This window comes from Tupaia chinensis, unplaced genomic scaffold (assembly GCF_000334495.1).
Source record: "Tupaia chinensis unplaced genomic scaffold, TupChi_1.0 Scaffold000049_1, whole genome shotgun sequence".
Taxonomy (NCBI): domain Eukaryota; kingdom Metazoa; phylum Chordata; class Mammalia; order Scandentia; family Tupaiidae; genus Tupaia; species Tupaia belangeri.
The window spans coordinates 1,909,592-1,921,558 of record NW_006159507.1 but is presented as its reverse complement, the minus strand read 5'-3'; the positions used below and the strand labels follow the sequence as shown (position 1 = coordinate 1,921,558).

General features: G+C 48.7%; 1 protein-coding gene across 2 annotated transcripts in view; it reads left to right on the top strand.

Moving 5' to 3' along the window:
- SLC9A8 (solute carrier family 9 member A8) overlaps window positions 1–11,967 on the top strand; it is a 93,278-nt gene that overhangs the window by 44,888 nt on the left and 36,423 nt on the right. For both annotated transcript variants that reach the window (XM_006141277.3, XM_027775115.1), the window contains exons 6-8: window positions 2,808–2,909; window positions 3,840–3,874; window positions 10,902–11,045. In XM_006141277.3, the coding sequence (XP_006141339.1) occupies window positions 2,808–2,909; window positions 3,840–3,874; window positions 10,902–11,045 (281 nt within the window). The remainder of the gene's footprint in view (window positions 1–2,807; window positions 2,910–3,839; window positions 3,875–10,901; window positions 11,046–11,967) is intronic.

Sequence of the window (11,967 nt, the reverse complement as noted above, 5' to 3'; positions counted from 1 at the left end):
TGGAAAAGAGATTGCAACATGACCAGACCCCATTTGAGGTTCTTTCTCTGTCTTTGGCAAGCACACATCTCTCTGGCAATTAAAAAAAGGATTAAAAATAAATAAATATAAGGCCAGCCAATGGCAAGGTGGTTAAAGCAGCTGGATCTCACATGGCCGACTCCATGGTTCAAATTCCAGACTTCACACCTTGCAAAACATGCTGGCCCAAAATCCTGAGAGGAGAATGATGAGATTGTGGTATGACCATCCTCACGGGGAGCGCTTTCTCACTCCTCCCCTCCCCTATCTGTCTCTCTCCAATGAGTGCATATGCCCTCTGACAAAATAAATAAATAAAAAAAAATGTATTTAAGTTTTAAAATTAGGTGATTTAACTTAGATGAAATTATTAATAATACAATAGTTATTTTGTGAATGTGAATAAAAAATTGTAAAGGTTGGAAGGGCTAAGATCAGGCCAATCCTTAGAGAGAGAAGAGCCTGGACTTTAGAGCCAGACACAGGTCTAAGCACTGGCTGCTTTTTACAGGTTCCTTTTTCTAGAGGAGAAATGGAAAAAACAAGTGAACAAACAAACAAAAATGCAAAACCTTCCATCTCAGGTTGTTTTGAGATTTATACTAGGCAAAAGAAGCAAATGTGCATACACCATGATGAATAAATGGAGTGCTGCTGCTTGTAGTGATAATTCTAACAAGGAGTTAAAGTATTATTGTTAATGATACTGGGCCAGCCCTGTGGCCTTGTGGTTTAAGGAGCGGGATAACACATGACTGGCCATGTGGTTTGAATCTTGGCCCTGGTGGCTTAAAAACATGAAAAACAAATGATAAGAAACAGAATGTCAGTATCTCCTCAAAGTCATTGTATAACTGTAAGAGAACTGTAAGTAGATTCTGAAAAATATTCCAAAACAGTGCTGAGGAAATTAGTTTAATTTTGGATTGAAAGCATGATATTTGAATATTATAGCATGTAAAGTTTTTATTGTCTCATTTCTTTATTGGAGGGGAGGGATATAAGTTTGTTCACAATTTAAGGAAAATAATAGTTTCTTAGAAAAACATTTCTTTGGGACCAGCAGTTAGCGTAATGTAGCCGACCGTGGTTCGCTGAACTCCCATGTAGCTGACTGTGGTTCGAGTCCTGGACCCAGTGGCTTAAACTCATGCCAGGCATGTGTGCATGCGTGCCCAAGATCCCGAGAGGAGAATGGAGAAGAAGGGATTGCGGTGTGGCCATCCCCCCGGGGAGTGATTTCTTGTTTTCTGTCTCTCTGTCTTTCTGGCGAGCGCACGCACCCTATAGCAAAAACCTCTCAAAAAAAAGAAAAGAAAAACATTCCTTTAAGCCAGCTTTGTAGCCTGGTGGTGAAGGGAGGTGCATCTCACATGGCTGACTGTGTGGTTTGAATCCCAGCCCTGGTGGCTTGAAAACATGCCAGACTCCAGGGTGCATGTGTGCCCCAAATCCCACCAGGATGGAGAAATGGAGAAGGGTTAGTGGCATGATCACATCCCACTGGGAAGTGTTTTCTCCCTCCCTCTCTGTTTGTCAAGCTCATGTGCCCTCTGGGAAAACATAGAAAAGAAAAAACATTTCTTTGAAGATGACATTGCATCAGAAATTGTGAGTTTCTGTGAAAGGGATGATGTGCATTAGAAACCCTAGTTCAGAGACATGTTTACTTCCTTTTCCCTTCCAACGAAGATAGAAAGTTGACGAGAGGGGCTGCGAGGTGACACGGTGCTGTGCTGACCCATGGTGCTCGGCACCGTGTCAGGCCCACCTGGGAGGTTCTAGGTTTGTGTCCAGAGACCTCCTTGAGTATTCTGGGCACAAACACGCCCGTGATCCCGGCTGGCCAGGGCTGGGAGTGGATCAGTAATGTCAGAGACCCTGTTAGGGGGATTGTCTTTCTTTCACTCATGGAAGTAATAACTGAATAAACTTTTGTTTTAAAGTTGACTTTGAATGTTACATTTTAATTTTTGCCATATTTGCCCAGGTAAACTTGGACTAGGGATACACACTTCACCAAGATTATCATTAGCTTGTATGCATGAAGAGGAAGCTACGGGTTCTTTAAACTGTAAATGTCCTATAAAAAGTAGGAAGTTTATCCAGAAAAACACATGCATTTGCTGTATGTAGCAGAGGGAGTTCTTTTAGTGTGGTAACTTGAATTTGTCTAAGTTTTCAGTATCTAGATTAATATTACCCAATTGTATAAAATATATCAGAATTAGATCCCTGTAAATTGATCAAGACCGATCAGTCATATATGTGTGTGTGTGTGTGTGTGTGTGTGTGTGTATTATTCCCAGAGGGCACATGTGCTTGCCAGAGAGACAGAAGAAGGGAGGAAAAGAAAAAAAGCCCCCTTCAGTAGCCATGGTCATGCTGCAGTCTCTTCTCTACTTCTCGATCCTTTTGGCGCTTTGGGCACACATGCATACATGCTCAGCATACTTTATAAGCCACAGGTCAAGATTTGAACCATGTGGTTGACCATATGGGATCCAGCTCCCTTAACCACTAGGCAACAGCCTGGACCTGTCTCATCCATTGCAAAGAACATCTTGTAGATGAGCAATGATGACGGAGCAAGCAGGGAGGGGTCAGTGTCACGGGGACGCTGCAGTGCTTGTGGGGTGCAGGAGTCTTTCAGGTCCAGCTTGCCAAAGGGGCTGATGGTGCCCTTCCCTAGTTTCCAGGCTGGGAGGAGGGTGAGCTGTGGGCCTGGCCTTCAGTGACCAAGCCTGCATCTCTCATTTTTCTCTGATTTCTGCTCTTTCAAACAGGGTAACTTCTTTCAGAACATTGGTTCCATCACCCTGTTTGCTGTGTTTGGTACGGCAATCTCCGCCTTTGTAGTAGGTGGAGGAATTTATTTTCTGGGTCAGGTAAGAAAAACATCTTTGAAAAACTTTGGAACTTTTCTGTTCTCCGAGCCAGCACAGGGTGTGGGGGTAGGGATGTCTCATGGGTCCCTGTTCACTTTGGAGTTAATGCCCTGAGAGGAAGCCCCAGCTCACATGAGGCACAGTAGATCTTCCCATTGTAACGCCATCAACTGCATCAAGCAGACTGAGTTGGGGTGGAACACTGTTTTTGTGATAAAAAGTTGCATTTTAAACTCGAAGATGGGTCCCAGTCTGTTCACTCAGTTCTAAACTGTCCACCCGTAGAATTACAAAGTGTTTTCCACCATGGCCTCACCCCTACCCAGCTGTGCCAATTGGATAGTCTGTACTCTGGGTTTTGAAACAATTTGAACTGATTTAAGCCAAATGGACCTGGAAGGGAGTGTGTGTGTTTTGTGGTATGCATGACCATGAACGTCAGAGTTCTTCTCGCGGGGTGTCAGTCGTGGAAAGTCTGCCTGCCTCGGTTCTGAAAACTAAGTGGAAGTTTCGGGATCTGGTGACTGGCCAGTTTCCCTTACTGTGTTGCTGTTTTTTCTCTTGATTGCTAAAGCCCATTTCATCTGATTTTCAACTTTATTGCTGCCTCAGAGGCACCAAGAAAAGTCTGTCCTATAACTTTCTTCATTGCTCAGCTCTCAGTATCAAATAAGAATACACTTTACAAAGGAAAGGACAATGAAGTGGGCTTCTAGCACGGCAGCACTCCGCCCCACACTTCTGCTGTGTGGGGATCCGAGCACGCTTCAGCGACGACTTAGCAGCATTCTTTATTTCTCAAGTGGTTTGGGGACTGAAGATTAATGTCCTTATTAGTTTGTAGTAAAGCACTAATGGACATTGTAATCTTCTTGACTGTTCTCCAGGGTTCTTTTTTGTGTCTATGTGTTTGTGTGTTTTATTTTGCAGGCTGACGTAATCTCTAAACTCAACATGACAGACAGGTAAATCTTTCACACCGTAACGCCATGTGACCGCTTTTCACACTCAGGAGACGTTCTTCACATTGCTTCCTGGGTGTGGTCTACTTCTCTGTCGCCCCAACCCTTTCGGAATTAGTGTCTGAAATGAACCATAGTTATATTGAGGACTTTTGAAGATCCCTGATCAGACCTGATTAAAGTGATGGATTTAGTTTAAACTCTGGAGGGAATAATTTTGTCCCTGAACTGCCCTACCTGCACGCACATGTACACACACACACACACACACACACACACACACACACACACTGCCCTACTGTACTTTATTATTATTAAGAATCATATTTGGCTCATTTCTAAGGCTTTCCAGTAGCCATAATGAAATATAGTCTTCTTTATAGATGAGGTTTGGAATGTGGAGGGAGGTGGGAATCTGCCGTGGGGTCCCCTCCAAGCCTGGGGGAAAGCAGGCAGGGTCAAGGGCTCTATTGTGGATATCCCTTGCATCTGAAGCCATTCCAGTGAGCACTGCCCAGTGAGCTGCTGCCTTGGAGCCCCATCCAGGAACTCCGATAACTGGCTTAGCCAGAAGCCCCCCAGGCAGCTTTCTCTCAGATGGTGCCAGCTCTAGTGCTGCAACAGTGCCTGGGCAGGGTGCAGCCTGGTGTCCCCTCGCTGAGAAGGCCCACCAGTATGCGGCCTCGCTCGGAGTTTCTGTGTCCACTGTCAGCATTCGGTTTGCTCTTGGGGCATGGCTGGGGAACAGGGCCAAGGTCTTCCTGTGGAGCCAGCCAGAGCTTTCCATCTGTAGCAGCAACCGAGCAACTTGGGACTAGAATCTTGGAACCGTTTCCATGGGAAATTGCAGGGAGCGCCTTGAAGTAGATACAGTCTTTGCACTGACACTGCAGGGCAAGCGGAAGCTCTAACAGAGTACTGCTGGGTGGTACGAATAGAAGAAACCTGCGTGCTGGCCGGAGGTGGCCAGGAGAGACTTGTTTAGATGACCCCAGCTGCGGTCAGTGTAGAAAGCACGCAGCTTTACCTCCCTATGAAGGAATAAGCCCAGAACGGCTCGCAGCCGTGGTCATCTCCCTCAGAGTGGTCCGGTGTGTCCGACCTGCTTTTCTCCATCTGTCCTTTCTCAGTCCACAGCCAGCTTCCCCTCGGGGCACCCTATTTCTTCGCCTCTAGGCCGAGGCAGGAAATGTGCCTGTGAGGGACGTGTTAGTCCTTCCCGTAACCACCCCAGCCCGAGACTTCCCGAGCTTTTGTTGTAAGAAGCTAGTGAAGGTCACGTTCATATTCTGTGGAGCTGGAGATTACGTAGAACTAGTCCCTGTGTTCATAGGGGTTTTCCAAGTGAAAAGAAATGCCCTAAACCCAGTGACAGGAGAGGAAGTGTCACAGCATGCAAGCCTTCTAACTTCTGGGAGGGGTGGGGGCAAGGACCTGGGCAGAGATACAGACAGTGCTGGATACTTCTTTGTGAAATTGAGTTGAATGGGTTGTTAGGATGTTGAGGTGGGAAGAAGGAAAAAAGTTGCCCATAGACCGGCAGAGTGAGAGCAAGGAGGGTTTCCCTGTCCTTGTACAGATATTTCCTTGCCCATTAGAAAGTGATCTTCCTGGGGCCAGCATGTGGTGTGGTGATAAGGCAGCAGACACCTATATGGCCAACCGTGGTTTGAGTCCCAAACCTGGTGGCTTGCTTTCTCACTTTCTCTTTCTCTCTCTGTCTCTCTGATGAGTACATGTGCCTATAGCAAATTTTAAAAAGAATAATAAAATCAAATAATTCATAAAGATAGAACGTGATTGTCCCCCGAATGGGCCTTGCTCTGAGGCTGTAAACCCCCAGTCTGGGGACCTGGAAGAGCCCTTACTGGAGGGGAGCTGGCCAGGTGTTAGCCTCCAGGTGGGACAGTGACCAGTGCCAGGTACACCTGTCTGGGGAAACCACTTCTCAGCTCCACCTGGTAATTTCCATGTGGAATATGGGCCCAGGATTACTAGATTTTTTTTTTTCCCTCAAAAAGACACTAGATAAATGTCTAGATTTTTATAGGGAATGTTTTGGAGAGAGCAATTTTGAAATGCTGACAACTTACTCAATTTTCCTAAATAGCAACAAAAAGCACCATGCGTGCCGAAACATGAGACCACAGACCCCTCATTGCAACCTCTGTCCTTGGAATGCATAAAAGTAATTTTGTTGCACAAGTTTTATTTTAGTGATATTTTTGCTGGAGAGTTCACTCTTAAATATCCTGAATTATTTCCTTACCTGGCCTATTTCCTTTTCATTTTGTTGATGCTGCTCTTTGGAGGTAATGAAATAAAACACATTTTCAAGTTGAACTTATAGCTTTTGGCCTTTTTAAAAACTGGGATGGGGCCAGCAGGTGACGCGGTAGTTAAGATACTAGACTCAGTTTGAGTGCAGTTCAAGTCCCACACCTAGCGACTTGCTTTCTCATTTTCTGTCTCTCTCTCTCTGTGGTGAGTGCACATGCCCAATAGAAAAATTTAAAACAATAATAATAAATTAAATTAAATTTTTTAATTAAAAAAAAAAGACTGGGTCAGGGGGCCAGCAGGTATTATGGACATTCAGGCACCGGATCCCATATGGTCGACTGCTCAGTTGGAGTCCCAAATCCAGTGGCTTAAAAACCATGCTGGGCACATGTGTGTGTGTGTGTGTGTGTGTGTGTGTGTGTGCCCAAAATCCCAAGGGAAATGTGAATAGAAGGAATTGCAGCCCTGAAGGGTGGTTTCTCTCATTCTTTTTCTCTGGCAAGTATGTGTGCCCTATACAAAAAACAATAACAAAAAAGACATGTGGTTTGTAGGCTGGTCCAGTAGCCTAGTGGTTAAGGAGCCAGAATCCACATGACTGGCTGCAGTTCAAATCCTGGCCCTGGCAACTTAAATAATACACAGGGCACGTGTGCACGCATGCCCCAGATCCCAGTAAGGTAGAGAAATGGAGGAAGAGCGATTGTGGCGTGACTATGTGCCTCTCGGGGAGGGTGATGACTCTTTCTCTGTCTCTGTGTCTTTCTCTGGCAAGTGCATGCACCTGCTAGAAATTGAGAAAACAACTGAGTCATGAGGTGTGACATGGAACAGCTCGTGTCCAGGTTAAATGACCCCTTAGATACCCACCTCTGATCCAGGCAGTTCATATTTCAGATTTTATCTGCTCATTGTCAGAAATACACTGCCCTAGTCTAGATTCCCAGTCAAAGCTAAATATGTTATATGATTTAAACAAAGCATTTCTCTATAACTTTTTCTTTTTTTAAAAATTTTTGCCAGAGGGTACATGTGCCCACTGGAGAGAGAGTGTACATGCACCCCCATGGGGGTGGTCATGCCACAGTCTCTCTGTTTCTCCTTCCAGGATTTTGAGCACACACGCACATGCACCCAGCATCTCTCTCAAGCCACCGGGTCTTAAACGTGAATCACATTGTCGGCCATGTGGGATCCAGCTGCCTGAACCACCACACCACCAGCTGACCCACTCCTCAGCTTTTCACTGTGGAAATTTCAGACACACACAGCAGGCGGAGAGTTGGCCCGGATGCCCAGGTACCATCGCCTAGGTCGACAGCCACCATTGTGCTAGGTCTGCGCTAGTCCATGTGTCTCCATCTGCCTGTCCCTCAGTCAGCAGGTCGCCCCACAGTGCCTACTCTCTGATTTCCAGTTCAGAATATCAGGATAGTGACAAAATGGAGAGCCAGGCCCTTTCCAACCTAATAGGACTCAGGGAAAAAAAAGTTTATTGTCGTAGAACCACTGCATCCCCAATGATGGCTTCTGTTGGGAATGTCTCGACCCTCTGGGTCTCAGCCCACTCCTCCCTGAACACCTTCCTCCTCAGCACACTTGCCCCACCAGGCTCCTGGCCCACGTCACCCTCACTCCAGTCCTCCCTGCCCAGAGGGCCAGCCTCTTCCCTGTGTGCTGGTCAGTGCCTGGTGAGGGCTTCCTTGGCCAGGGTTAGGCTCCATACACAATCCTGGAGCCCCATGAGATTACAAAGATGGAGCATGGGGGAGGGGTGCTGGGCAAGGACAGTGGGCGCTGTCCACTTACTGCCCCGCCTGGACTGAGAGGCAGGCCAGGAGAGCTGCTCGCAGTCAGCATGCAGCTTGCAGCCTGGCCTGGGCTCTCTGGGTCCCCCCTCACCTTGGCCACCCTTCAGGATACACTTTCTACTTTATATCTTTTATTTATTTTATTTTTTTTAAGAGAGATTTTTGCTAAAGGGCACATGTGCTTGCCAGAGAAATAAGAGAGAAAGGAAGTGAGAAATCACCTCTTGGGGGGGGTGGCCACACCGCAATCCCTTCTCCTTCGTTCTCCTCTCAGGATTTTGGGCACACACGCACGCACAGCATGAATTTTAAGGCACCAGGTCCAGGACTTGAACTGTACTTGACTACATGGGAGTCCAGCGACGTAACCATTATGCCATCTGCTGCTCTCCCTTCAGGAGAAATGGAGAAGGGACAGAGCACATACACAGGCCCAGCGTGTTTTCCAAGCCGCTGGGTCCAGGACTTAACCCGTGCTGTCAGCCATGTGGGATCCAGCTGCCCTAACCTTCACACCACCTGCTGGCCCTAGGATGTACTTTTTCAATGTCTTTCTCCTTCGTGGTTCCTCGTGATGTCGTGTGGGTGATGAGAGTGACCTATCTCCCTCCCTCCCTCCCTCCTTCCCTCCCTCCCTCCCTCTAGCCTCCTTCCTCCATGCTGGCCCTCAGCAAATTCCTCCGGGCCATGCTTGGTTCGGATCCTGGGGAGGCATCCAGGACAAAAGCAGTGTCCACCCCTGGGAGCCACAGCGAGGACAGGCAGCTCAGGTGCACGTGAGGACCTCTGGGAGGTCGGGCAAAGTCCAGGCACTGAGCGCTGAGCTGAGACCATCCTTGAGGTCTGGTCCTCAGTCTGGACCCACAGGCTGCCCTGGGTGCAGTCACTTCGGTCACCTCAGGGTAGCTGCTGTGGAAACGGAAAGGCAGATGACTGATTATGGAGAGAACCGAAACTGGCAGGGCAGCCCGGGATTTCCTTGGGTCAGCACCCCTCCATGCCTGCAGAGTCAGGTCATTCAAGGCCACCCAGTGACATGATGACGGAGTTGGCCCCTGTCCCAGGCCACACGGTGCCCTCTTCTCTGCCAGACCACGAGCTCAGCGGGGGGGTTGGGGGGCACGTGACTGATGGTCTCAGCCCAAGGCCTTGACGCAGGCCACATCCTTGGTCTCCTGTCTTACCTCGTGTTGAGGAAGTGGGCAGACCATTCACTCTGCCAAGTCCAGAAGAAGGCGGTGCCAGACATGCAGCTTGAGGGAATGGAGGGCTGGTGAGAATGCCAAGGACGGTGCACGTGGACTGAGATGACGCATCGGACTCCTGTGGCCCCCAAGGCCCCTGGGCGCTGGCCTGCCCCCCCTTGCCACTCCTGACATCTGCCCTCCCTGTGCCCGCGCTCTCTGCTGCACGTGTACCTTCCTCTGTTTCTCAGAGAGCCAGGCTAGCTCTGTCCTCAGGGTCGCTTGTTACCTCTGCCCCAGACCTTGGCCTGGCCAGCACTTCTTATCAGGTGGGTCCTTGCTCAGTAGGTGTCTCTTCAGAGAGGCCTTTCTTCTTTTCTCTAGAGAGAGGTTTTTGCTATAGGGGCGTGCGCTCACCAGAGAGACAGAGAGACAGAAAGCAAGAAATCACCTTCCAGGGGGGATGGCCATACCACAATCCCTTCTCCATTTCACTCTCAGGACCTTGGGCACACACTCACATGCGCTCAGTGTGAGTTTCAAGCCACCGGGTCCAGAACTTGAACTGCAGTCGACTACAGGGGAGTCTAGCAACATAACCATTATGTCATCTGCTGGTTTCCAGAAAGGCCTTTCTGAGCCCCAGCCTAAATGCCCCACACACAGCAGAGGACTCTTCCTCACGTGACCCCAGTTTGTCTCCTGCATCCTGCTTGCTGTTTCCAAGTCTGTCCTGGTCTCTGGGTGTTGCTGCACCTGCTGCAGAGGTTGAGCGCTGACTCGGGGCCCAGGAGCCTATGTGGAGCCTGGCACTGCTGCTCTCCCTTTAGCCGAGACCTCGGACACACTGCCTCATCCCTCAGTGCTCCTTCTCTAACCGTGGCCGTGGTAGTGCTCGCCAGTACTCTGCTGTGAGGATCCTCTAGGAGAGTTACTGTGCAGGTACTTAGAGCAGTGCCTGGGACACGGTAAGTGCCGCAACAATGCTTGCAGTTCCTGTTCACCCCAGTGCAGAGATGTGCTGGGTCACTAATACGTCACTGCAGAAGGGGTTCCAGCTTTACGGTACTGCTGGGGAGACTGCTGGTCTGGCTAGGGGACGGCAGCAGTGTTGGTGTCTGCCGCCCAGCGCCCAGTCCCTGGACCATGCTGGAGTTGCTGCTGGCTCTTGGCGCTTCGTTAGATGCTGTGAACGCATGGCGTCTGGGTTGGTCACAGATGGCACACTGATGACCGGTGGCTGGGCAGAGCAGAGGTCAGACCCACAAGCTCACAGGCCACTTGGTTCTGGCATCTCTGACCTAGAGGGCTGGACAGTATGTCAAATGTGTAAGCAAGTCTTCCAAAATAAAAAATGAAGTAAAAACAAAAAAATAAGTCTTCCATCCATCACTGGTCAAAATAAAGTGTCAGTGCTGATGGCAGGAAGCGGGGCCAGTCCCAATCCGTTTTGGAATGGGCCTTTTGCCACTCCACCCGGTGCGTACTGACAGAAACATGAGGGGTCTTCAAAGAGTTCAAGAAAATGAGTAAAATGAAGGAACTATTCATGGATTTTCTTTGTTTTTTTTTGCACCAAAAGAGTCGTATCCGAATTCCGTTTTTGCACAAGTCCCCTTGTAAGCTGTCACCTGCGGTTGCATCAGCTCCGGCGTGTGCCATCCTGCCTTCTGCCCAGCACAACTCTGACCTCAGTGCTCTCACGCGCACACCATGTGGCAGGCAGCCTAGAGTGCACCCCCTCTCTTACAGTTTTGCATTTGGCTCCCTCATCTCTGCCGTCGACCCAGTGGCCACCATTGCTATCTTCAACGCACTCCACGTGGACCCGGTGCTGAACATGCTGGTGTTCGGAGAAAGTATCCTCAATGATGCGGTCTCCATTGTCCTGACCAAGTAAGCTCAGGGCTGGGGGACGAGGGCTGCTCCCTTCCAGTGACAGAACTGGACATCCTTCTGACAAGGGCCAGGTGTTTCCACCCGGCTGTGTGTGTGCAGTTGCTTGTGCTCTGGGTGGTTGGCTTACCTGCTGTCTCCCTCCGTCTTTCCGTCCTGATAAGTGTTAAAAGAAAGTCTGAGACACAATAAAACCATTTTTTTATATTGCCAGAGGGCATATGCCCTTGCCAGAAGGAGAATTGTGCCTCAATCCCTTCTCCATCCTGTGGGGATTTGGGGCATGCATGCACATGCGCCTGGCCTGTTAAGCCACCGGGGCCAGTGTTCAAACTACAGTCTGCCTTGTGGGATCTAGCTCCCTTCACCACAAGGCTATAGGACTGGCTGGACACAATACAATTTTAGAGAATTTATTTGAATAAGAATCTACTTGTGAATTGGGGAATGCCAGAATTAAAGAGGTTTAGTTTTTCAGTGGCAAAACATTGAAGACAAGTATTTACTGGGAAAACACTGAAATGAAATGAAGACATTGCTTGGCATTTACACAGATGCCCCCTTTTCAGGGACTTTTCGGAAAGTCCCTCGTCACAGTTGTCAGTTGGTCGTGTAACGTAAGCATTTATTAGCAGTTAGCCAAGGCAAGTTCTACTTGTGTTTGCAGTTTGAGAACACTTAATAGGCCTAACTGCTCAGGTTTCTTCAGGCCTGGTCTTCATTTTAATTCACTTCAACACGAGCCTCAGTGTGTTGCAGGAATACTGTCAGGTCCAGGGTGACTAGGGGAGGAAAATCCACCTCCTGTGACCCATCTTTTAGCCCAGTGGTTTCTGAGCCCGGCTTCTCCTCAGCATCACTGAAGCTGTTATTAAATGTGGCATCCCCAGCCCTACCTACAGAGTTTCAGATTTTCACTCCT